Genomic DNA, 27,998 nt, shown 5'->3' on the forward strand with positions numbered 1-27,998 from the left:
ACCCAATTTTTCAACACAATTTTGGCAATTTACTGTGACATACCCCATTTTTGGAATTTTTTGTGCTTTCAGCCTCCTTCCAGTCAGTGACAGAAATGGGCATGAAACCAATGCTGGATCCCAGAAACCTAAACATTTCTGAAAAGTAGACAAAATTCTGAATTCAGCAAGGGGTCATTTGTGTAGATCCTACAAGGGTTTCCTACAGAAAATAACAACTGAAAAAAAATATATTGAAATTGAGGTAAAACAAAATAAATTTTTCTCTACGTTTTACTCTGTAACTTTTCCCTGCAATGTCAGATTATCGAAAGCAATATACCGTTACGTCTGCTGGACTCCTCTGGTTGCGGGGATATATAGGGCTTGTAGGTTCATCAAGGAACCCTAGGTACCCAGAGCCAATAAATGAGCTGCACCCTGCAGTGCGTTTTCATTCTATACCGGGTATACAGCAATTCATTAGCTGAAATATAAAGAGTAAAAAAATAGCTATCAAGAAAACCTTTGTATTTCCAAAAAGGGCACAAGAAAAGGTGTTGAGGAGCAGTGGTTACTTGCACATCTCTGAATTCCGGGGTGACCATACTAGCATGTGAATTACAGGGCATTTCTCAAATAGATGTCTTTTTTACACACTCTCCTATATTTGGAAGGAAAAAATGTAGAGAAAGACAAGGGGCAATAACACTTGTTTTGCTAATCTATATTCCCCCAAGTCTCCCGATAAAAATGATACCTCACTTGTGTGGGTAGGCCTAGCGCCCACAACATGAAACGCCCCAAAATGCAACGTTGACACATCCCATTTTTTTTAAAGAAAACAGAGGTGTTTTTTGCAAAGTGCCTACCTGTAGATTTTGGCCTCTAGCTCAGCCGGCACCTAGGGAAACCTACCAAACCAGCGCATTTTTGAAAACTAGAAACCCAGGGGAATCCAATATGGGGCTCTGACCAGGTTTTGTTACCCAGAATCCTTTGCAAACCTCAAAATTTGGCTAAAAAAGAAGAAAGTTCTGGAATCTGAGAGGAGCCACAAATTTCCTTCCATCCAGCTTTCCCCTAAGTCTCTTGATAAAAATGGTACCTCACTTCTGTGGGTAGGCCTAGCGCCCATGAAAGGAAATGGCCCAAAACACAACGTGGACACAACATATTTTTTCACAGAAAACAGAGGTGTTTTTTGCAAAGTGTCTACCTGTGGATTTTGGCCTCTAGCTCAGCGGCCCCAGGGGGGGAGGGGGGGGGGCAGAAATGCCCTAAAATAAATTTGAACACCCCCCCCAACCCCTCCTGCCCGGGAGCGACCCTTGCCTACGGGGTCGCTCCCCCTGCGTGACATTGGCGCCAAAAAACAAATCCCCGGTGCCTAGTGGTTTCTGCCCCCTTGTGGGCAGATTGACCTGAACTTGGCCAATTTGCCCCCCAGGGCAGCGACCCTTGCCTGATGGGTCGCTCCCCATCTCTAAAAAAACAAAACAAAAAAAAAAAACACCCCCAAAAAATTTTGCCCTGGCGCCTAGAGGTTTCAATAATAGGCCGATCTGCCCCCGTGGGGGCAGAAATGGCCTAAAATAAATTTGCCCCCCCAATCCCCACCCCTTGCCTACGGGGTCGCTCCCCCTGCGTGACATTGGCGCCAAAAAACAAATCCCCGGTGCCTAGTGGTTTCTGCCCCCTTGGGGGCAGATTGACCTAAAATTGGCCAATCTGCCCCCAAGGGGGGCAGAAATGGTCTAAATACAATTTGCCCCCCAGGGCAGTGACCCTTGCCTGATGGATCGCTCCCCATCTCTAAAAAAATAAACAAACAAAAAAAAAAACACAAAAAAAATGTGCCCTGGCGCCTAGAGGCAGATCAGCCTAATAATAGGCCGATCTGACCCCAGGGGGGGCATAAATGGCCTAAAATAATTCCCCCCCTCAGGGAGCGACCCTTGCCTAAGGGTTCGCTCCCCTTGCGTGAAATTCACGCAAAGAAAAAACTCCCTGGTGTCTAGTGGTTTCTGCCCCCCTTGGGGGCAGATTGGCCTCATCAAAATAGGTCAATCTGCCCCCAAGGGGGGCAGAAATGGCCTAAATATAATTTGCCCCCTAGGGGAGCGACCCTTGCCTAAGGGGTCGCTCCCCACCTAAAAAAAAAAAAAAAAAAACATAACAAAAAAAAAAAGATCCCTGGTGCCTAGAGGTTTCTACCCTCCTGGGGGCAGAAAAGGCCTTCCCGAAAAATGCCCCCCCCCCTGGGAGCGACCCTTGCCCAAGGGGTCGCTCCCTTATGTCAATTTCTGGAGAAAAAAAAATCCCTGGTGTCTAGTGGGGTTTCATAAGCCGGATTGCAAGCAATCCGGCTTTTGAAACCCTTGGAGAGACTTCAAAGGGAAGGAAATACATTTCCTTCCCTTTGAAGCCCCTCCGGACCACCCCCACGTGATTGAAAGAGAAATGCTTTGCATTTCTCTTTCAATCGCGCTGGAAGCAGAGCTTCCAGCGCGATGGGGGAGGCCCCTGTGACAAATCAGCGTGCGCTCGCGCGCTGACGTCACACGGGGGTGGGGGGTGGGTCGGGGGTGGAAGGGGAAGGTCTCCCCCTTCCATCCCCGCCTCGGGGGGAGGGTGGTGCACAGGGGGGGTGCGCTAGCGCTCCCCCAAGTTCACGTGTGCTTTGGACGAGGGGACCTCGTCCAAGGCACACGGGAACCGTAGCCTTGGAAGAGGTGACCTCGTCCAAGGCACAGAATGGGTTAATCAGCAGTTGCGTTTTTGTTCTATTTAACAAATATCCAGAAAACATCTCAAATTTGCTCATCACCTCTTCGACATATTTCAATGGTAGATCTGGGTTAGAAGTTATAATGGCTATATCATCCACGTATGCTAAGACTTTTGTGTCCCATCCATACCTGCACAGCGACGGAATCCTATTATTCCCTTCTAGCTGTCTGAGCAGGGGATCTATGTAGAGAGCAAACAACAGCGGGAAACATGGGCATCCCCGTCTAGTACCCCGCTGTACTTGGATACACTCGGATTGCCCTCCCATTAGCTGTATTCTCAAACCCGGCGACCTGTATATAGCTCTTATTGCTAAAATAAATTTCTTCCCAAAACCATAATTTTCCATAACCTGCCACAGATACTTCCAATTTACCCGATCAAATGCTTTCTCTGCATCTAATAATGCGACTGCCATAGGTTCCTTTGCCACTTCTGTAGCATCGAAGAGCGTGATGACTCTTCAAATATATTCAGTAGTGTCTCTACCAGGGACAAGCCCATGTTGTCTAGGTGTTACCAATTTCTTAATCACCAAAGATAGTCGAGCGGCAAGTATTTTTTAATAGATTTTAACATCGCTATTAATCAATGTGATAAGCCGATATGAACCCGGGCTCTGTGGGGCCTTCCCTTTCTTCAGAAAAACCACTATGTTGGCCATTGCCCAAGATGGTGGGGTTTTGCTACTATTCTGTACCTGAATAAAGAGCTCCGTCATCAGAGGGAGCAGTACTGTTTTAAAAGTTTTATAAAACTCTAGGGGGATCACGTAGGGGCCAGAAGCTTTCCCAGTGGCAAGTTCACTCAATGCCTTGTCTAGTTCTAGACTATCAATATGTCCCTCCAGATACAGATAATCTTCCTCTGACAATTTACTGATCTCTAAAGGGTTTAGAAATTCCAGCATCTCTGAATCTGAAAATGTAGATGTAGAGTTATATAGCTCTGTATAATACCTCTGGAACACCTTCCTGATCCCATCTGCATCTATCACTATTTGTCCTTGCTGGTCCCTAATCTCTCTGATGACCCCAGCTGCTACTTTATGGTATGCCGTTATCGCCAACAGGTGCCCGGATCCTTCTCCAAACTCGTACCCTTCAGAACGTTGCGGCAGATATTTTTCTGCTATTCTTTTTGCAGTGACCTCATTTATTGCTGCCTTTGCTACAGCGATCTGCTCCTGAATGTTGTTTATATCTTCTCCCTTTTCTATGGCTATAATAAGCTGCCTTTCTACATCCCTGAGCTTCATATGCTAGTCCTTTATTTTACTTTGGGTACTTTTTTGTTTCCTAAGGCTAAAGCTAAGGGTTTCCCCCATACTCCTGCTTTTAAAAGTGTCCCAGACCATTTCTAATGGGGCCGACCCCTGATTAATCCCCAAAAATTCGACTATCCAGTTTCTCATATAGTCACAATATTCAGGATCCTTAAGAAGCCCTCTTTCATGCTCGAGACCATCTAAATCCAAGTCCAATACTAATGGGTTATGATCCAACATAATCCGTGGGAATAGTTCCATGCTCGCATGCGTTAACAGTTCAGAGGATGTCAAGAAGAAATCAAGCCGAGCCTGCTTCGCATGAGGGGCAGAGAAATAAGTATATCCAGGATCTGGGTCACATAGCTTTACCCAGGCGTCCACCAATCCTAGCTCTTTTTGAATGCCAACTATTGCATTGAATACGCGAGGCTTGCATCCCTGATATTTCTTAGCTACGGGTGTTAATAAATCCTGCAACCCATCCCAGGAGCCATTAAAATTAAAATCCCCACAAAGAATATACGGGGGAGACCATCCTGCTAGTTCTATTGCCAGGGTATCCATTACTACCGGATCGTCAGTAACTACCCCATATATAGAGCATAAAGTAAAACATCCTTTTCCATAGCGACATTCTGCGATTGCCCATCTACCATTCCTGTCGGCCTTCTGTTTGAATTTTAGTCTATTGCTCCGATCCAATATTGCCACCCCTTTAGTTTAAACAACTTGTTCTGAGCAGACTATCGTTCTCATACCAAGTGACCCTAAAATTCTACTATTCTTGTATTCCACATGTGTCTCTTGTAGGCAATAGATATCAGCCCTAGGAGTTTTCAAGTCTTCTGTAACTTTTCTTCTTTTTCGGGGTTCGTTTAATCCGCAAATGTTAATTGAGGCGATTCGAAGTCTAGTCATTTTCTATTCTCTTTTTTCCCTCCCTCCAGTTGCTTTTCAATTGCTTTTCTACCTGGCTAAGTGATATCTCGGGTATATCAGGTATTCTTCCATTCTCCGTTTCCTCCCTTGCCCTTATAATTCTCGCAATTCTCTTTATCCATTCCTTTCCCATTTTTTCTCCCCCCCCCATTCACCCTCCTCCTGTGCCCCCATTCATCTTAAACTTTCTTATGGATTTAAAAAAAAAATTGTAAACAATGTTTTTATCTTCTGACAATTCATAAATTCACTTTAACAAAGTTTGTTTCAGTGAATGTTTGAGGTTTAGTAAGGGCAGATATCAACCCCTAGCAAAACAAATAACCACTGCACATTAGCTTTGGCCATTTGCAGTGGATGCTGGACCAAAAGCCAATCCCTGTCTCTAATCTCCGTGTCCACTAAAGTCACATTGAATGGGGGGGGGGGGAAGAAGGGGTAGGGGGTGGGGTGGTCAACAAGATGGCCGACTGGTTGTGTTGAGCGTGAACTCCTGGTCTGGCTTCAACATTCTCAGTAATCTTGCTGCCCTGGGGGCCCCGTGGAGACTGTGACCCCCTTACGAGTTGTGGGGGGCAAGTGTGGGTTGCCTTGATTGCTAGCCCGCCTGCCCGCAGCTCCATTAGACAACGCTGCGGTGCCTCACTGCATGAACACAGACATGTCGGCCGGGGCACGATGCGAGCCCTGCAGCCAATCAAGATTGCAGAGAAGGTGACGGCTGCTGTCTGAGTGAGATGACTGCAGGGAACAAAGCACAGCTGCAGGGTGTACACACCCCCAGGTACCCCGAGAGATAAAGTCAGTGACTGACAATAACAAAGTGGCCCAAAAGCAATAGAAGGAAGGCTAGCAGACTTACTACAGGTGACTCCTGCAACACACTAGGGATATACGGAGGCCCCAGCTACAGGCCTGGACCCCCTCGCCTTTGATGTTGCTACACTTTGACCACTGTCACAAAGCACCACTTTGGGGAAAACTTACCCCCCCCCCAGACAATCCTCGCCACAAAGGTCATAGTTGGTGATCAATTACACCAAAGCAGGTCGATAAAGGTATTTGGGAGGCCAGTGGCCTCACAATAAGAAACTCCAGCAGCGCACTGGATGACAGTGGTGAGGGAGATGTCTGTTTTACAGGGCTTGAACCCCCTCGCCATCAGCGATATTTAATCTGGACATTGCTGCAGATAAAAAAAGCCTGCAGTCCCCATGGGACTGGGTGCAACAGACCACTGAGCTTGATCGCTAGGGGGTATTCCCTGGGTGCTTGTTCCCCCCTGTGATGCATTTTGCCAGGTGTGTCGTTCTCGTTTCCCCAGCTGTGGCAGAAGAATAGTGGCTGAATGGGACACGCCCACCACTGGTGCAAACTGCTAGAAGTCCACGTGCTCATACGAGGTAAAGGGACAGTTTGGCGCCTGGCCACGCGTGAAATCGGCCCTGCAGAAGAGTTGACTTCTTGCTGGTAAGGATGGCTGCAGAGAGGTCTTTTGGCCAGCCCCTGCGGAAAGAGGAGAGCCTTTAGGTGACTTCAGATGGGGCCTACTTCAGGCCATACATCAGGGACAGCTTTTGGAAGAAGGTCAGTGGCACCCCATTGATGTGACCCAAATAACAAACAACAGGAGTGTCGGACCAGCAGCACAGGTGCAAGGGGACCCTAAAAACTAGTTCCCATCAGGCACTAAATAAAGAGGGAGGTTGTATCTGAGAGAAGGCATTTCTGGACTGCCTCACCTGTCCTCCCTCCTCCTCCCCCTTCTTTTTGCTTGTTCACCGAACCCATATAAGGGGAATAGGGATCTGGGGAACATACATGTGATTGTCCATTGCACCTTGACTACCGGCGGGTACCCCATTGATGGCGGGGAGTTCTTAGACACTGCTCAGTGACTGCAGTCCTTTCCTGTGAATCACAAAGACATAGTGAATAATTACCTGCTCATGCTTATGTGTGCCTGTTCCCACTTACCCAGTTGTAAGTGGAGTGGTCTACCCCACCTTGCAACCTTAGTATCCCTATGCTGGGAGCTGCAAATGTGAAGAGGTGTGAACCTAGACTACTAGGACACCGCTGGGAACAGGCCATCATCCACATACAGCAAAAAGGCCCAGGTGCACACTATGATGAGCAGCAGTGGTGGTGTAGATCAGCAACTTCACTGCAGAGAAGGCTCAGAAATCTGCACCAGACAAACACATGCCTAATGGAAACTCACCTTGCTCTAATTCACAGTAAATCATGGGCAAAGATAAGGCATGTAGGGGTTGCAGCAAACAAAAACTGAGATGTGTTCACTGCCCCCGCAACAGGTGAAGGCCTGCCAGCAGAAGACACTAAATGACCATGATACCCTGTGGAACATACGGGAGCCCAGATTCTGGTGGCAATCGAGGAGTCAAGCTCGGTGGTACAGGCTAAGATCGAAGCCAAAGCACTAGACATTAACCTACTGTGAACAGACCTGCACAAGATGGCAGAACGATCAATTGTAATGGAACATCAGGTGTCCAAAATGCAGGAAGAACTGTCTGAGTTGAAGGCCATGATGGTTAGACTTGAGTCCCGCTCACAAAAACTGAAGGCCTGAGCAGAGGATGCTGTGGGGCATTCGCAGAGGTACACCCTGACGTTTGCTGGGTTCCCCAAATGGAGCTGAAGGAGGCGCCCCAGAGACATCCCTGGAAGACTGAATTAGAGCTACACCCCAAAATGTGAAACTTTTGCAGCTCTTTGTGGTGGAAAGGGTGCATAGGTCATTGACCCTGTCGCCTCCGCAGGAGGTACCCCAGGAACCGTCATAGCAAAGATCCTTAATTATAGAGACTGAGACGCTATTTTACAGGAAGTGCGACAGAAGGGGGGATCTGTCTTTCGAAAATCACACTATTCAAATCTTCCCAGACTACACAAGAGCTGTCCAACTACAAAGACAGTCCTTTAGTGGTGTCAAACAAAAACTGAAAGCTATAGGACTCATTTACCTGCTGCTTTATCCAGCTCAACTAAAGTGCTACACGAGGGTCGTTCGCACTTCTTCACCGTGCCGGAGGATGCCTGGGATTGGCTAGAAATTTGAGGAAGTGACCAAATCTCTGCCTTCAGACCAGGTGGCACAGCAGCAGGGACACAGCGAAACAAGCAGAAAACGCCTGATCAGAGGAGGAAAAGCAGACAAACACGACATGTGGACTCTGGGGCACGAGTGGTGGTGTGTCCCGATGGAGTCCTGTACCTGGAACAGCAACGTCAGGCGAGAGAGGCCGTCAGAGCACTGGTGGGATCGCCAGTTACCTCCGCCGTCTCCTCTGGAACAGGTTCAGGGCTGGCTGAGGCTGAGTTGGATAATGTCCCCTCTTAGCAGGAGGCATCATTGGAGGTACTGTTAACCTGCCATTGTAGCAGACTGATGGGGGGGGCTACCTTGATGTGGGCCCCCACAGTGGGTACACAGCGCATAAGGTACTGTACATTGTAAAATGCAGCTCTACCGCACCAGGAAAAGGTTATCAACTTGACCATTTGGTGGGACTCCACCTAAGACAAATGCCACAAATGTGGTGAAGCACAGCACCCTAGAGCTGTATCTTTGACCGGGTTTTGGTCACACTTGTTATCCCGCCCCCTCCTTTTTTCTTCTCGTTCTCCTTATTCTCTTTCATTTTCTCTTCTTCTCTTTCCACCTTTCCATACACTGCTGTGGTTGTTTGGTGTGGGGAAGAGAGTGTAGGACCTGTAGGGCTATCACAGGGGACTGGTCTGTGTGCCGGACCGCTCCGTGGAATGACCTGGTATCCTCTCCATCCTCCCCATCCCTCGTACGACTTTCACTCTACTAGTAGGACAATCAGAGGGTTCCATTACACTGACATAACACTGGTTTAGTTATCTGGGTGAGAGGGAGCTAATTATGTTTGGAGAGACATTTGTTGGGTCTAGAAGTGTTTACTAGGGGAGGAGGAGTAGGCGAACAGTTGAGGGTTAGTGTTAATTTACAGTCAATTGTGTACCCCTGGTTTGGTGAGTGGTGCGGTGGGGGTGTGTGGCAGGGGTGGGTGGCAGGGACGGGCATGGCTTGAGATAATCCAAGATGGAAAACCACATATGACTCATCACGTGGAACGTTAGAGGCTGAACTAATTTTCTAGGACATATGCCTATCTCAGGGAGTACACATAGGCTACTACAAAATACACACTTAATAGATAGTGGGTCTCAAAAACTACAAAAGAAATGGGGGGGCAACTTTTCCCATCCACATACTCCTCATGTCAGAAGGGCATCCATGTGGATAGCACCCTGAGTCCCATTCCAGCTGTGGGGTCACACTGAAGATGTGGCTGGACGCTATGTGCTCCTGCATGGCGTTTTAGATGGTAGAGAGATGTGCCTCCTTAACACATACACACCCAACCCTGATGACACAGAGTTTTTCGGGGCACTAAAAGCAGAACTTATGTCCCATACTGGAATGCCCATTGTGTGGGCTGGGGACATTAACTGTGTCCTAGACAGCCACCTAGACAGACATCCCCCCAGAACAGGTAGTAAACTTCATATGGTTGCGAGCCTCCGAGACACAATGACCAGACTCCAGCTTGTAGACATTTGGTGGAACTTCCATTCCACGACAAAAGAACTCTAATGCGACACACCCACTCATAGGACTCACAGCGCCTAGATCTTTTTTGTTATTGTCCAACGATGGGGCATTAAATGTCCAAGCAGTGAAATATCAAGCGTGGCTCTTGTCAGACCACACTCCTTTGTAGCTGGAATGTGGGGTGAGGGGACATAGACCAGACATCCTACTGTGGAGGTTGCAGCCGGAGTCACTGGGAGACCTGGGATATAAAGTAGATATGCAGCTGGCACTGCAGGACTACTTCGATGTAAAATGGAACTCCACTGGGTCCTGCAGAACAGAATGGGGGGCTTTGAAAGTGGTAATTAGGGGAGAGAGCCTTAGTACAACTTACGGCACTAGGAAGAAACTGGAGTGCGAACTGAGGGAAGGGGAGGAATCCCTTACCAATATGCAGAGGCAGGTGGCAGGACGATCAGCAGGAGATATGGAACTGATCAAGGCGCGTAGGCAGATCGCGTCCACCTGGGACATATTAGAATGTCATGTACGGAGGGATTAAAGACAACGACTGCACAGGGAGGTGGAAACGCTGGGGAGAATGCTCACCTGGATGCTTAAACACGAAAGACCACTGACACTGATTCTCTCCCTTAATCGTCCAGATAGTGGGATAGCTGAGGGATCATCTCATGAGAGTGCATATGGCACCTATGGTCAACAATGTACAGGCAATAGTCGACGTCTTAAATTGCATTGTGATCCCCCAACTAACGCAGGCTGAGACAGAGGGACTGGAGGGAGACATATAGTTGGAGGAGCTGCAGTAGGTGCTTCGAGATATGGCTTGCAGTCAGTGTCCAGGACCAGATGGTCTCCCGGTCTCATTCTACCAAGCATACACTGCCTTCCTACTTGCTGCACTATTGGAAAGCGTTAGTGAGAACAGAGCCATGGGCACTTTGCCAACCCGTATACAGGAGGCATTAATAATTATGCTCCTAAAACCCGGGAAGGACCCAGCGTATCCCAGTTCATACTGACCAATGTCCATGCTCAATTTAGATGTCACAATAGCTGCAAAAGTACTTGTGTTACGATTAGGCTGAGTGATTACCCACCAAGTGCATAGGGATCAATGTGGCTTTATGCCAGGGAAAGGCACTCGTATGAACCTGTGCAGACTTACCCATGTTTTGCATGAGACCCACGACATGGTGGTGGGGGCTGAGTTGGTTGCCTAAGCTATCGAAAAGGCATTTGACACCTTGTCCTGGGAGTGCCTCTGGGAGGTGCTCCTGTGGATAGGACTGGGCACGGGTTTCCTGTCGTGGATCTACCTGCTGTATGTACAGCCCAGGGCTAGGGTGCACACAGCAGAAGTAGTGTCTGACACATTCCATATTGAAAGAGTGACTCAGCAGGGCTGCCCACTGTTCCCACTTATTAGAAATGGGGTCTTTGGTTGACAGTCAGGTTACCCCCTGTTCAAGCAAGGATACTCAATCTAGACAGGGTAAAAGAGAATCACCCTCATCTAACCCTTGCTTACCCCCTTGGTAGCTTGGCAGAGCAGTAGGCTTAACTTCAGAGTGCTAGGTGTAAAGTATTTATACCAACACACACAGTAACTTAATGAAAACACTACAAAATGACACAACACCAGTTTAGAAAAATAGGAAATATTTATCTAAACACAACAAGACCAAAACAACAAAAATCCGACATACAAAAGTCAAGTTATAAATTTTTGAAAGATTAAACTCAAAAATAGCGCTTAGAAACACAAAATGCTTCGATGAGGTGTTAACACGGCGTCGTAACGGAGTCGTTCCCAACAATCCGACACCAGCGGCGCCGGACACGAAGTCGCGTAGACCCCCAGGTACAGTACCTTTGGTGAAGAATCGCGGTGTCTGTTCGAAATGTTGAATCCGCGCACTTCGAGCAGCGTCGGTCACGACGTGGTGCAGCGACTTCCACGGAGTTACGGACTTTGGCGGGACTGCAGCGATGTCGGGCCTGCGAAGGTCGTCACGTTCCAGCGAAGATCACAGAGTCGGGTGCAGGTGGCGTCACCGGAGTCAGCAGCGTTATCGGTCCGAAGTCGTCTGAAGTCGATTTCCTTGGATTTTCACCACCTTTCCTTTCGAGGGCCCAGGGCCTGGATAGGTCACCACTTGTCAGAGCAGGAGTCTCTCCAGAGACTCCAGGTGCTGGCAGAGAGAAGTCTTTGCTGTCCCTGAGACTTCAAACAAGGAGGCAAGCTCTAAATCAAGCCCTTGGAGATTTCTTCACAAGATGGAAGGCACACAAAGTCCAGTCTTTGCCCTTTTACTTTGGAAGAAACAGCAACTGCAGGATAGCTCCACAAAGCACAGTCACAGGCAGGGCAGATCTTCTCCAGGCAGAGGTTCCTCTTGTTTCCAGAAGTGTTCAAAAGTCTGTGGTTTAGAGTGCCCTTCTTATACCCAATTTCTCCTTTGAAGTAGGCCTACTTCAAAGCAAAGTCTCTTGTAAGTGTGAAATTGTGCCTTGCCCAGGCCAGGCCCCAGACACTCACCAGGGGGTTGGAGACTGCATTGTGTGAGGGCAGGCACAGCCCTTTCAGGTGTGAGTGACCACTCCTCCCCTCCCTCCTAGCACAAATGGCACATCAGGATATGCAGGCTACACCCCAGCTCCCTTTGTGTCACTGTCTAGTGTGAGGTGCAACCAGCCCAACTGTCAAACTGACCCAGACAGGGAATCCACAAACAGGCAGAGTAACAGAAATGTTATAAGCAAGAAAATTCTCACCTTCTAAAAGTGGCATTTTCAAACACACAATCTTAAAATCAACTTTACTAAAAGATGTATTTTTTAATTGTGAGCTCAGAGACCCCAAACACCACATGTCCATCCACTCCCAAAGGGAATCTACACTTTAATCATATTTAAAGGTAGCCTCCATGTTAAACTATGAGAGGGACAGGCCTTGCAACAGTGAAAAACGAATTTAGCAATATTTCACTGTCAGGACATATAAAACACATTACTATATGTCCTACCTTAACTATACACTGCACCCTGCCCTTGGGGCTACCTAGGGCCGACCTTAGGGGTGCCTTACATGTAAGAAAAGGGAAGGTTTAGGCCTGGTGAATGGGTACACTTGCCAAGTCGAATTTACAGTTAAAACTGCACACACACACCGCAATGGCAGGTCTGAGATATGATTACAGAGCTACTTATGTGGATGGCACAACCAGTGCTGCAGGCCCACTTAGAAGCATTTGATTTACAGGCCCTGGGCACATTTAGTGAACTGTACTAGGGACTTACTAATAAATCATATATATGCCAATCATGGATAAGCCAATTACATAACATTTTGTAAAGGAGCACTTGCACTTTAGCACTGGTTAGCAGTGGTAAAGTGCCCAGAGTAACAAAAACAGTAACATCAGAGTCCAGCACACATCAACAACCTGGGGAACAGAGGCAAAAAGTTAAGGGAGATCACGCCAAGGATGAAAGGTCTAACACCACTCCTCTTCGGGCTCACTATGGAGCCACTGGCAACACATTTAAGGGCCGAACTTAATGAATGGGACGCGTGAGTGGGAGACGTAATACATGCTGTACCTATGTACGCAGGCAACACCCTCCTATATGTAACCAATCCGGAGCATTTGGTGCCCCTCCACCTGCGACAGATGGGCAACTTTGGCAAGGTGTCTGGCCTGCATGTTAACCCCCACAAAACCATGTTCTTTCCACTGGCATCCTTAACTGTCAGAGCGGAGGCTGACATCCCTGCACTGGGACTGAAGTGGGAAACCCAACAGTTCCGCTACCTAGGAATGCAGGTAACACACAACCCCCACCGAAAGTATGAGTTAAATATGGGAAGAGTGCTGGATGGCATCACAGTCTCCGTACAGATCTGGAAACCATTGCTACTATCAGTCATGGAAGGGTAGCATTAAGCAAGAGGGTCCTGTTGCCTGTTGTCTCTACATTTAACAGAACTCGTTCTGCATCCTACTGAAATCCGTGGACCATATGACTACTGTTGACTCTATTGTGGGCCAGGAAGCACAGTAGGGTCCGTCTGGAGGTCCTGAAGTTAGATCTGGCTGAGGGGGAACTGGGCCTCCCAAACCTTAAGTTATACAATATGCGGCTCTGTGGTGTCAAAATGGTCCCAACTGAGAAAAGATGCTACTGGAGGGATCGGCCGCTGCAGCCGACCTTCCTAGGTTACTCATGGGAGGTTGAAGATTGCTGGCGGGCACCCCTTTTATAGTCTCGCAGGTCGCACAAGCATGGGAAACAGTGGTTACACACACATCCTAGACAAGCGCCCTATGCTAAACTTCTCCCTATTTGGTGGTTGCATCTGTTCATGTGCATACGAAATGCCATGGATGTCACACACTGGGTAAAAGGGAGATGTCAGAGAGCTGGTGATCTATTTCTGAACAACAAATTTATGACAATGGAAGAGGCAGGGACACACTTCGGAATCTGCCAGAGTGCGCTAGTACAGTCAGGGAAATCGGGCCAACCTTTCCAGATTAACCTAAGTGAATCAAACAATCTGATGGTGATGCTGGATCCAGGGTCCACAAGCGGCGTCATCTCAAGTTTATATGCTGCCCTAAAAAGTGATAGACAAATGGTTGTGACGCCTATGTGGGACAGTTGGAACGGAGATGTAAGGGCCCCCAGTTGAGGGCGAAGGGAGGCATGCCTAAGCATAGGTGCAGGAAGTGGCAAGCAATACCAGATTTAAGTTGACACAATTTGACTATTTACACAGTCTACCTGACTGCACAACAGGAGGCATGCCATCGCCTACATCCGGAGGGCAACACAGCGGGCACATTATTAGCATGACTGCTTAAGAAACAATCTGAACGCACGTGTGGTCACTGCACTGGTGGATGATACCGGCAAGCGGGTATGTACACAAGTAGCAATCAACTAAGTGTTTAAGACCCATCTTAGCAAGCTTAACACCACAATGAACAAAGTGTTATTAAATTATGGGACTACCTTTCTGACCTAAGTTACGCTCCCCATTTTGGGGAACGATGAAAGGGCCCGTTACTCTGGATGAACTATGATGGCTATAAAATGCCTAAAAACATCAAAAACGCCGGGTTCTGACAGAATCCCAGCAAAATTCTACCAAAACTATGCTGACATCCTCTCTGGGAAATTGCTGAATGTCTACCAAGAGGCACAAAACTGCGGCCGCTTACCAGATTCTATGCATGACGCCCTGGAGTCCTTGATCCCTAAGCCAAATAGAGATCCAGTTGATCCAGCAGCATACAGGCCATTATCGCTCCTAAACGTTGATGTTAGAATATTAAGCGATATCCTGGCAGGACGCCTTCTCCCTCACTTGGCATCTCTCATTCACGAAGATTAATGTGGATGTATATACAACGTATAATCTTCATCAGCTCTCCCATATATATCATGCCCTACTCCTACAGGAGGGCCTGTTTGCGTTTGCCATCCTTGAGATCAAACAGACCTTCGACTTGGTGGAGTAGGGGTAACTGGGGTAAGTTATGAACAAACTGGGCCTTGGCCCGAACTACATAGCCTGGGTCAAACTATTATATTCTGATCCATAGGCCCATGTGCGCTCTGGGGAACTGATTTCTGAAAAGATCTGCTTAAATAGAGGGACACGACAGAGGTGTCTGCTGTCCCCCCTTCTGTTTGCCATGGCGATGGAGCCCTTGGCAGCTTTCCTTCAAACAACATTGATGCCTTGGGGATTGTGCTTTGGGGGAACCACCCATGTGATGTCCTTACAGCGGAAGATGTCCTGGTCTACGTCCAACGCCCAGAGTACTCAATCCCCATTCTTTTAACTGCCCTACAGAAATTTGGGGAGTGCTCTGGTCTCTGGGTCAATCTTCATAAGTCCTACTTGTTTCCAATGGGTACCCAGGCTGGACAACAGATTGACTCCCTCCTGTGCGTGGGACTCCCATGGGGAGCTGAGGATCTTCGATATTTAGGGATCCGACTGGCACACATTGCTGACAAATTTTATGATCTTAATCAAGGCACAGTGTTGAAGGGCCTGCAGGCCTCTATAAGATTCTGGAGGGATTTGCACTTTCTCTGATGGGCAGGGCAGGCATTGTGAAGATGGTGGTTTTGTTGAAGTGCCTGTCAGGTGCCTATATTGTCTTCAAAATACCCTCTATGATGTACCCAAATCATATTTCACAAGCCTGGACAACTTGATTCTGCACCTGCTCTGAGCGAATCGGAGAAAGAGAGTGGGTCTGCCTATGCTCAAGCAGACATAGGATCATGGAGGGACCGAGCTTCCCCACATGGAACTCTATTATCTAGCCTCCCAGCTGCAACATGCAGTACATTGGTTTGATCCTGAGAGTAACTGGGAGAAGACGCTCTTACAGGGCTCATATGGGGATACCACCCTATCTGCCTTGCTACTGGGAGTCCGAGCATTGCAACTGAAGGCCCCCTATGTGGTTCAGCAGGTTGCAATGTGTGGGCACACACGGTGTCATGTGTTGCGTTGCTGCCCATTTACAAGGAATGTGCCAGTGTGGGATTTGCAGCCATTCGCTAAGATTACTTTAGATTTGTCCATGAAGAAACAGAAAGATGGAGGGTGCAATGTTTTGGGGGATCCCTATGTTAGGGGGGCCAATTTATTACTCAAAAAGAAGCGATTGGCTCTTTTCGGCTAGGAATGGGCCAATACTTACAGTATGTCAAAACGTTGGTGACTGCACTTAGGTTGTGGCCCTACTTCCCTGAAGAACCTCTGGTTTCGGCCAGCTTGACGGCACTGCTGACCCTGGAAGGAGGACGCAGACTGATTTCTCATATCTACAGAGCACTGAGAGATGACTCCCATAGCATAACATCGAATACATGAAGTAGGTGGGAAGAAGTACTTGATGAGGACGTTTCTGCCCAGAAGTAGAAATAAGTGTATGAGGGTGTTAAGACAGGTAGCTCAAACGTGCGCTTTAAATCCATACAATATAATATAATTACAACCATCAGACGTACCTGACTCTGGCTATTCTCCACCGCATATATCCCTCACGCTTCCCTAGGTGTTGGCGCTGTGCCCCGGCATCGACTGACTTTCTACATGTAGTGTGACACTGTAATATGTCTGGGTAGTTGCTTTTTAGATTTAGATCTTTTTATGCATGTTTATTATATTTTGGTGTATGATATTAACTGATATTCGGCTGTATTTGAGGCACTGTTTTTATATTATTGGACACAAACAGTCTTTGGGAATTGTTCATTTGTTGAGAGAATTCTCCAAATTGATTTTATCTGTTTATATATCTTATCCTGTGGTAAACATTTTTAGGAACCATCAGTGGCGCTTTAGACCAGTAAGACAATGAATAAGTTTGGGTGGCTGACTTTTAGATTTAGATTGATATTAGCCGATATTTTATGGGTCTAGACGTGTTGCTGATGCAAGTAATCTTTTATGCCTACCTCTTTATTGTCTTAATTCCTCTTCTAAATTTTATTTTTCATTTTTTATTCATTTTATTGTGTATTTTATACATTTTTTTATTTCTTTTTATACATTGCTATGTATTGTACTTTTATGGTATGTTTCTCTTACCGAAATAAAGTAAAGTAAGTAAGTAGACACTGTAGTTCATTGGTGTCATGCTGGAGGGAGATAGTGGATAACTTAGAGAAGGCCATCTCTAGGATGATTGCATGTACACCTAAAATCATTCTGTTGGGATTGCTCCCTGCATCGAAAGGGAAAAAATTAAGCCGCAAATTCATTCTATTGGGAATCTTGTTGCATTGCTATTAAGTGGCTCAGCCCTACTCCACCTGGGTATGGGGAATGGCTTAGAGACTTTTCTGACGGAGCAGTGGCAGAGGAGGTTAGGATGAAGCGTGTTCAAAAAGATGAGAAACTATTAGATGATTTAGCAGTTTGGGAACAGATACTTCAGGATCTTAGAACTGTGCCCAACTCTCCATCTGATACTGACGGGAACTCATTAAACAACTGAGTTTGCCAAACTCCTTTTGAGAAAAGAGGTGGGAATGTTGCTGGGAGTAAAGGACGGAGGTTGTAGAACCTAGAGGGTGGGAGGTCTAGTCACAGGCGACTTGTTTAGTGTTCTGGGACTACAAGGATAGATATTGTAGCAAGTGCTTGCAGCATGATAATATCGAGATGACTGAGATGCTATGAGAGCAGTTGGGGGGTTGGTGGGTTAGTGGAGATTTGTTTTCTCCATTTATTGTTTACAGTTATATCATCTGCAAATGTTTGTTTTTCTTTTAATTAATTACAATATGACTATATGGTATACTGATTGTTTGCTGTGTTAGGATGAATAATATAATAAAAATTATATATAAAAAAGCATCACAAGTAGTAGCAAATGAAACAGTAAAGTGAGTCTCTAATTACTGTAAGGCTGATTGATTTAGTGATCATTTTCTGAACACAAACATAGCACTACTTGGGCTATCCGTTCAGTTCTGCAAGAAACTGAAACCCTGGCTCTTCTGATAGGCTCCAGTCAGGGCAGCTTCACCCTTCGTAGGTGCCAGGATAGAGGATCCCTTCCCAGGTGATATGTGTGCCATACAAGTAAGCATAACATAAACATAAAAACATGGGAACGAAACAGTCAGAAAACCTGACTGTGGGCATGGGGCATAATCCATGTAATGGTGGTTGGCTGGATTTAGTTACCTCTTGTATTGTATGTACGTCACAGGGGTAGATTTCCCAAAGTTTTAGTTGTAAATTACAAACCTAGAAATCAAGAAATTCAATCTGCTTTCAAAAAGCAATATCTGTTATATATGGGTAGTGGAATTGAAATGTTCAAACGGACTACCAAAAAACAAAATAGATCTCTCCTAACATGAAAGACATTGTGGTCTAAGAACCAACTCTGAACATTTTGAAGTCAAAAATATTTAACTAACATTTACTATTCCTTCCAGAAAATGGCATCAACCCTTTTGTTTAAGCCACTGTATTAAAGCACCTGATAGTGGCAATGACATTCTCCAGGCCTCCCACACTCCGTACTTGACCCGCTCTATGGCATCTTACCTGATGCAAAATTACTCATTCAGGATTTGAAGAAATATAAATATGTCACTTCTATCCTGATGGCACTCCCCTGGCTCCCCAAGCCGGTTGGCATGATTGTCAAAAGCATCTGCATCATTTACAAGGCCAACACAACCAGCTCCCTGCATATCTGGATTACAAGCGCCCCTTCCCAGAGTCTTTTCACACACCTGCAGCTAGGACACCATCGGATTAAAGGCAAAGAAGTGCAAAGAAGTAGGCAAAAGACCCACCTCATCTATGCACCCAGGGTCTGGAACAACATCCCTGTATACATCAGGACTAGCCCAACCCTGTTTCAATTTAAGAAAGCTCTAAAGATGGTCCTCTTTCAAGAACACTGAATCAATTCATGATGCAGTAACAGTCTATCAGGTCCATCAGCTACCTCTTCATTCAGTCGTATCTTTGGCTTTGACATTATACAGTACTTTGCTGCCTTTGGCTGGGTTTGTGCTACACAATACCACATACATTTTTTTCAATTTTCTTAAATTGGTATTTCATCCAGCATGACTGCATATACAACATTAAAAAAACAAATCAGGTACAGTCTTCCAATATAAAACAATACAAAACATTACATATCATACCCCTGCTACAACTGCAGACATCATAATACAGTATAATTTACAGGCAATGGGTTGGAGTAGCAGTCTTTGCTCGCCAATTACATAAATGGCATTGTAACAACACTCATATTAAAACACCCCCACTTGCTCCCACTCCCCCATGGTTACACCAAATGGTCAACATATACAGGAATATAACACCAGTGTAGTCACATGTCTTTTATTATGCTACCTGAGTTTTATAGGTGCACCGGTCCCATATATATATATATATATATCTTCTCTCTCTCTCTCTCTCTCTCTCTCTCTCTCTCTCTCTCTCTCTCTCCTGTGCCATAGCTCACCAGGAAAGCAAGTCATCTGCCACCTTTGTGCCTTGTGTCCTTTGCATATGTGCCTCCTCATCCCACGCCCACTCCAGCAAATCTTTTTTCCAATCCCTAATCGTGGGGGGTCTAGCACTCAGCCAACTGATCGCAATACACCTTTCAGCCACTATAAATCCCAAAACTCTGAACCACCTACTCAGCTTCATTTTGGTGTTTTCCGGGATTAGGCCCAGCAAACATTGTTGAAGCTTACAGGGGACCTCTGAGCTTGTGACAGATTTGATGTGGGCTAATACCACCAACTAGTAAGATGTGGGCTAATACCACCAACTAGTAAGTGGTAATGATCATTACAAGGCTTCACGTGATTCCATCAATTAAAGCCAGTTAGGCTCCCAAGCACCCTTTAAATTTGTACATTAACCACTTGCGTCCATTTGCATTTCTTTCAGACAAGAAGGGCTCTGGCAAAAAGGTATGTTTATTGTTCAGCTGTCTGCCCGCCTTCGGTTTCACAGTGCGGGAGACTCCCTGAATGATATTTCAGCTAAAGCATTTAAACTGTTGGAATGAACCGTCCCGGGATGGTTGTCTTTCCACAAAAAGTAGGGGAATGTTTTTTAATAAATTTTAAAAAGTGCGAGCACGTCGTTCTCCTCCGATCCCACCCACTCTGACCACGGATTACTATTCTCTATTGTGCAAGAGTGACATGTTATCTACAGCGCTTAGCATTTTCAAAGTAAAAATAAAGCATTTAATCTAAACTATTTTCAGCAAAAGCTGTCTCTAGTTTTCACCTCCATGGGTAATTCTAGCATTTTATACAGAAACTTGGAAACACATACCTAAAAGTAAAAGTTTTTATTTCTAGGCAGCTCATCATTTATGTTCACTGCAATTAAAGAAAAGGCAGCTTGATATAGGGACGGAAGAGCAGCATCTACTGAGACTACGACAGTCTTTAAAACCATGAAGCACATGAAAGTGGCATTCTGCTGGTGCCCCTTTAATCGGAATTCTATACAAAACTGTTTTGTTAAAAGACCTCACACAAAGCGGGAAAAACGAACAAGAAGCAGTATTTTAGTGGTATGCATGCATGCCGTTTATGAACCGCAGACAAGCCTCCTAACTTCAAAAGAAGACGTTAGAGAACAATTTTGGCAGACGGGACAGCCAGAGGGGGATGGGGTGGTGTACAGCGGGAGGAGTAGAGTGACCAAGGAAAGTAATATAAGGTAATACAAGGTGAGTGGGGGAGGGAGGTTTTGCAAACAAAAAGGTAGAATAAGGAAGTCAGAAAAGCACATACAGCACGCTTGAGCAGACGGACTGCAGACACGTGCAGGGTGCTTTTGTAAAAGTGAAAAAACTACCTTGGGAGGCATGTGGTCAGTGGAAGGACACTGGCCTGTAGCCACTGACTGGAAGTTGTACTTGGTCCACGTGCCACACATAGGCATGGACAGAATAACAGAATAGGAGGGGTCAAAAGCAGATGATGTGCTGTCCAATGAGAAGCAGGTAAATCAGAGAGACACTGAAATCAACCAATGGTAAATAAGGGACTGGTTCTAAGCCCCTTTTAAGATTTATTTTTTAATTTAAGAGATTTCGCAAGCACAGCACAAATGCTGTGCAGGTGAAACCTAAAAACTGTCCCTGCCCAAGTCCAAACCACTCAAAAGTGTCCTGCATAGTTATGAAGCAACTCAGTGAGTATAGGTCGGACAGCATAATGCGTCCATCCTTGTTCCATTTATCCATTGCCATCAATTGGGCTGTTTGGGCAAACGGATGCAATATCCACATGTCTAGGTCTTGGGCGTACAATGCCCGCTGTAGTATCTGCCACACTGTCCTTTTCCAGAGTTGATATAAAAGTCAGACCACGTGAGGGAGCACATCAGGGACACTTCCTCCCCTCATCAGCCACTCTCTCAGCTGGTGTCTGTAATGAGTACCACCAAAGAGCGACCTTTCTCAATTATTCTCTCCATCCAACTATTGGGTTGCATGTTGGCAGTGGGCTGCCAAATAATATAGCTCTAGGTCTGGGACCGCCATACCTCTTCTATCCCATTCCCTTTAGGGTAACCTAACCCAATCCTTCAACACTTCCCCGCCCATGGGAGCTGCACTAGGAGACCACCGAATTCCCTAACCACCTGAGGCGGGGTCTCATACATGGCTCCCTGTAGGACAAATAGACATCTGGGCAGTACTACCATTTTAATGAGGACTATCTTACCCATTAGGGATAATTGCCGTTTTTGGCAACACTCTATCGTTGGTCTGAGATTGCGGATCACCACGCCCAAGTTTAAATCATGGGTCTGTTGCGCACCATGTGTGACATATATACCAAGGTACCCAACATTATGTGTTTTCCATAGTATTCCTACCTCCGGCAATTGGTCCACAGGCTGTTCTCTTTAGCAATCCTATCAGAAACAAGGCCGACTTGGCATTACTTATTCAAAGGCCCAAGTAATTGCTAGATTCTTGCATGACATTTAACAGGATCTAGGCAGAAATATCAGGTTGACATAGGTAAATTATCCACATATAGCGAAACTACGTGTTCTGTATGCTCCACTCATATGCCCCATGGGATCACAAATACGACATACATACATATACATGATAAACATTTCTATCTTAAAACACAAAAATACCTCAATCAGGTCAACGTCTAATAAGGTAATACCTTGGTGCTCCTCAAGGTCCATGTCTAGACGTCTTATTTCTTCATTAACCTGGTTAATTTTCTCTTTGATATCTGTTAACCTACAAAAAATAACATTGCATACAATATTACACTTAGTGGATTCAGATTAATTTCCATTGCTCCATTATGCCAAAAATGTTGAACTTGGGGCAGGGGCCAGCAGATTTAGAGAAACATCTGGATATAAGTAAACTAAGAAAATACAAATACTGATGCAACTACAATAAAGTGAAAGAGGAAGCACTTAACAGTGAGGTTAAACTACCCATACCCCCACTATACACTTGTACATCAAATTAAAATCTTTATCATGGTAACAAAGCATTGAAAAAACCTCTTCATTGCAACAGCTGGGCTCTGCAAACCAGTCAAAATAGTACTTCTCCTACACTTTACATACCTTATACAACTCTATGTTTGCATGCATTAGCTTCAGTTATTAGGAAATTGGACTCATGCTTCTGTTCATTTGTGTGTGGATAGCTATGAAATTCGCTCAGATTTCTAGATCTTCCATTCTAAAACGTGGCTGAGATTACTAGTCTTCTTGGAGTAAAATGATGTTGTTATTAATGGCTAAACGGATGCAAGCTCTTTCTCTTTCTGTTATTTTTTTCCCAAGCTGTAGAGATGAGGTCTGCTGTGACTTGCTTCAAACTCTATTCTGGGTTATGTTCCTCGAGACTTATGTAACACTTGGGCACAATGCTGATTTGGTTAGGTTTCAGCAACTATTATCTCAACGCATATAATCAGGATTTCGTTATAGGGTTTTCCGCAGGACAGGGTTTTTCTGAAATTTACAGGTCCATGACTTTGTATGTCAGGTGGTGCTGGAAGGTATACCCAATTATATTGTTATAGAAAAACTGAAGGGTCTGACGGCCTGCATCAATTTATCACTGATAAATGCATCTTCTCTGGACCCTCTCTAGGTAGTGGCCAGTCTGTGCTTAGAAGTGGAAGAAATGGGTTGTATGTCTTTACAATGCATGGCATTACCAAGAATAGCATTTGTATATATATATATATGTTTATATATATATATATATATTACCTAGTGGTGGTCGCTACTAGGTAGTTCTAGTTAGGACCTAGGGCCAGATGAATCAAAGCTTTTTGCATTCGCAAACGGTGCGAATGCCCGTTTGCGAATGCAAAAAGCCATTTCAGAATGTATCAAAGGCATTCTGAATGCAATTTTGAGGAATCGCTAAAATAGCGATTCCTTAAAATTGCGACCCTGTTTAGAGAGTCGCAAATTGCGACTCTCTAAATAAGAAATCACAAATAAGGAATCCTTATTTGCGATTTCTAAAGCATATGTAACAAGCAATTCCTTAATGCGAATTGGGCATTAAGGAATTGCTATTTACCACCAAGTTGAACTTGGTGGTAACCATGTGTAAATTGTAAAAATGCATTTAAAATGCATTTTTAAAATTTACATGTAAAGCACACATGCCCTTTTGGCATGTGTGCACCTTACATGTTGTAAAAAAATATTTTGGGGTGCAGCAGAGGGGGCCTAAGGTCCCCAGCATCCTGGACTTTGCATTTCCAAAAATTGCGAATTCCAGTTAGGAATTTGCAATTTTGGAAATGCAAAAAATTCGCAAATATGGGCCTACAGGCTCATAGGTGCGAATGGGGGCCGGTATCGCAATTTGCAATTTGCGATTCGGTAATAGCATTTGCGATTTTTAAGGTATCGCTATTACCGAATCGCAAATGTGATACATTGCATTTTGCGAATCAGAAATAGCGATTTCTTAAAAATCGCTATTTCCGATTCGTAAAAGGCCTTTTTCATACATCTGGCCCCTAGTTTCTATACAAAAAATTTTTTTTACTTGCCTATATCTTTGGCGCCGGCTGACGAATCTTCACAGAATTTTCCCAAAAAATGTTGCTGCTCACATGAGCTGCTGTCTGGAAAGTGTTGGGGTGATCCGTCAAGCGGGGGCCGAGAAAAAGGGGGATCCAAAAACAATTTTTCACATAGTGATTTTGAACAGCGATAGTGCCCAAACCACTCGACAGAATTACACCAAATTTGGCAGAAAGGTAGCTCTTGGTCCGGAAAGCGACCTTTTTGTTATTTGGAGTATATCCTCTCAGAAATCTTGGAGAAATTAAAGAAAATCTAAATGTACATATATAGGGACTTGAAGGCTTCGCAAACCCTCTCAATCTTGTGCTGAGATTTGATTGGCTGCCAACGCTTCAACAAAGAAGTGTTGGCAGCCATCCTGGGACTGGACTTCAGCTGAGTCCCACAAAAAACACATTAGTTCTGGTGCCCCTCCGCCCCCTCCAAGAGCTAAAAGGCGCTTTTTAAATTGTTTCGCTGTGAGTCGCTTCCTTCTGCCCCAGACACTGCCACCTCCCTGGGGCTACACAAATTATGTGTACGGGGGGCATCCCGCAGCCCCAGGGACCGCCACCTCCCAGTGCTTTAAATCAATATGATGCAGGGGTGAGGGTCATGTGCCTCCTCCTGGGGACGGCCACCTCCCCGGGGCTTCTAAGTAATATGATGGGGGGACCACAAGTAACCCGCTGCCCTGGAGACCGCCACCTCCCTGGGGCAAAATCTAAAATGGATGAAGGAAGAGTTTAAACAGCCCCCGCTGTCAGAAAGCAGAGTTTTAATCTGTTTCCCTGCACACATACAGATGAAAACCTTGTCCCACAAGCAGGAAGCTGCCATTTAAAGCAGCTCCCTGCTTGTGGCAGTAATGCCGGCTCCCACAGGACGTGGGGAGCTGGCTAGGACTGCGGGGGCCTTCAAGCTCCCCCCACGATCCTATCACTCTCTCTCTCTCTCTTCCATCCCATAATGGGATGGAAGAGAGAGAGAGAGAGAGAGAGAGAGAGAGAGAGACAGTCATTGCAATAGTCTCTCCATGCCATGACTTTACAGCAAAGTAAGAAGTCACCTGTGGAATAATGGTTAAGGTCACAGACCGTCACACTGAAAATGTGGTCATTTCCCTACTTTAATTTGTTATCAACTTCAAAAGTTTAAGGTGCATAATGAAAGATGATATCACTCTTTTTTATTGACAAATACTTTTTTGTTTTCAGTTTGTCCAGAAATATCTCATTTTAAGTATATCATTCACCAAAGCCTTAAAAACCCTCTCTCTCTCCCTCTCTTTCTCACTGTCAATTTCTCTTTTTCAATTTTTCACCCACTAACACAACCACTCACACCCATGCACAGAGCCACTCAGACACCCATGCACCCACTCACACACCCACTCAGACCCTCATGCAACCATTCAAAGCTCCACTGACATTCACACCCCACACACAGACCCACTTAGACTCTCACACATTCACTCACAGACCCACCAAAACCCTCACCCACCCACTCACAGACCCACACAGAAACTGATGTGCCCAGTAAGATACTGATGCACCCACTCTGACACCCATACAGACATTCTCGCAGCCACTCTCACCCCCAGATACACCCTCACACACCTATTCTCTCACCCAGAGGCAGACTGCGGCCAACTCCTGTGGGGTTGGGTGTTTAGGGAGGCTGGCCACACGCCAATTCCTGCGGTAGTGGTTGGATTAACGTATAGTAATGACAATTATTTTACGTTAAAAAAACATGAAATTCACGAGAAAAAAAACAAAGGTTGCAGGGACATTGTAGTTAGGAAATAGAATTAGGAAAACCTTAGAAATTCACTTAAAACAACAAAGGTTACAGGGATGTTATAGTTAGGCTCACATTTTAAATGTCCCAAACAACAAAAATTCACAGATCATAGTTATAATAATTATCTCAAGTGACTATAACTCGTGCCCTAAGGTAACTGTAACCCACGCCCTCTCCATGCAGTGGTAATTACCTGAGCAAATTACGGCACTTATGACATGATAATATCAATGTAATATCTGCAGTAAAATATTTTATGAAAAAGCTGTGCATGTCCAGACACAAGGGAGCATCCTCTATAAGCCAAAACAATACTCTTTTCAGGGTTTCAGGGCAGGATACTTATTTCATTGTCATAACTGATGTAACCTCTCTTTACACATGCACAAATCGCAATCAGGGCATTGCTGCGTGGAGACAAGGCCATACATCATTATGACCACTCTATGATGTTATTGGACATGTTAAGGTTTTGCCTGGAGAATAATATTTTTATCATAATGACTAGTGTATGCACAGCTTGTCAGGACTCCAATGGGCAGCTGCTTTCCCCCCAGTTTTGCTGGGATATTTATGAGCTGGTGGGAGCAACAGATCGCATACTGATAACAAAAAGCCGCCGGGAGGGAACAGCATTCAGCTAAAATGGAGTATTCCATATAGGGAATTACTCAGAGCAAGAAGTACCTGTAGTAGCACTAAGTCTTACCAACTAGAGGAGGCAAAGATGGTTGAAAGATTTAAGGTCAGGGGTTATCACACAAGAGTCTTGCAGACAGTTGTGAAGAAGACTAGACTCAGATCTAGAAATAAGTTGCTGGTAACAGGCAATAGAGAAGGTGATATTCTAGAACAGGCATGATTGATCATGACTCACAATGCTGAATCCAGCACTATCAATAAAATGATTTCCAGATATTGGAATTTGGTTAGATCAGATATGATGACTGACTCTGAGTGACCACATTACCCTCCTATAACTTATAGGGAAGCGCCATCCCTGAGGGATAAACTAGTTCATAGTCACAGACTACACCGAAAGAACTTGGGGTTGGCTTAAAGAACAGAAAGGGATTTATAAACATGGACAATGCAAGGCTTGTAAGACGAGCAATAATGTGAGAACTTATTGTTTTACCACTGGTAGGACTAGAGACATCAAAAGGTTCATAACCTGTAGCAGTGACTTCTGCCTGTATGTACTGAGGTGCCTTTGTGGTTTAATCTATGTAGACAGCATTATATTTCCAGTCAAGAAGAGAATTTTAGAACATATGAGACCTATTGAGAATGTTGATATTAGCTACCTTGTGGCACGGCATTGGTCTGAGGTACATGATCGAAATGTTGACATGTTATCTTTCTATGGCATTGGCAGGGTTACTCCCAGTAAGAGACATGGGGACAAGGAGAAGAAACTCAGAATTATGGAGTCTGTACATATAATCCATCTAAACAGCTGTACATCGGGAGGTCTGAACTCAGACGAGGGGCTTTTTGTTCACATTTAAAGATTTATTTGATCTGTTTTTTAAGTTAATGATCCTAACACAGAAGACTGTCAGAGTTGCATGATAATTGCTATAGTATACTTTTCTTTTCCTTCTTTGGTATGATTCGTGCACATAGTTGGTGACACAATGGAGGTAGTTAGGGGGAAGGGGGCCTGTAGGAAAATAGCCTCTTTCTCGCTTGGTTGCCCCCACTTTTTGCCTGTTTGTCAGTGTGTTTAACTGTGTTCACTGGGATCCTGTAACCAGGACCCCAGTGACTGTGCTCTCTCCTCTAAACATGGTTGCTGGTAACCTTTTCTTCCCACAATTGGCATACTGGTCCCCCATGTAAGTCCCTAGTATATGGTACCTAGGTAACCAGGGCATTGGGGTTACAGGGGATCCCTATGGGCTGCAGCAGTTATTCTGCCACTCATAGGGAGCCCAAGCAAAGGGTTCTGCAGGCCTGCCATTGTA

At 45.3% G+C, this 27,998-nt stretch overlaps 1 protein-coding gene across 2 annotated transcripts in view; it reads right to left on the reverse strand.

Annotated features, from left to right (window-relative positions):
• IFT74 (intraflagellar transport 74) overlaps window positions 1-27,998 on the reverse strand; it is a 464,653-nt gene that overhangs the window by 155,436 nt on the left and 281,219 nt on the right. For both annotated transcript variants that reach the window (XM_069240788.1, XM_069240779.1), the window contains exon 13: window positions 22,329-22,408. In XM_069240788.1, coding sequence (XP_069096889.1) covers window positions 22,329-22,408 — 80 coding nt within the window. The remainder of the gene's footprint in view (window positions 1-22,328; window positions 22,409-27,998) is intronic.

The sequence above is a fragment of the Pleurodeles waltl genome, chromosome 1_2, assembly GCF_031143425.1.
Source record: "Pleurodeles waltl isolate 20211129_DDA chromosome 1_2, aPleWal1.hap1.20221129, whole genome shotgun sequence".
NCBI classification, from domain to species: Eukaryota; Metazoa; Chordata; class Amphibia; order Caudata; family Salamandridae; genus Pleurodeles; species Pleurodeles waltl.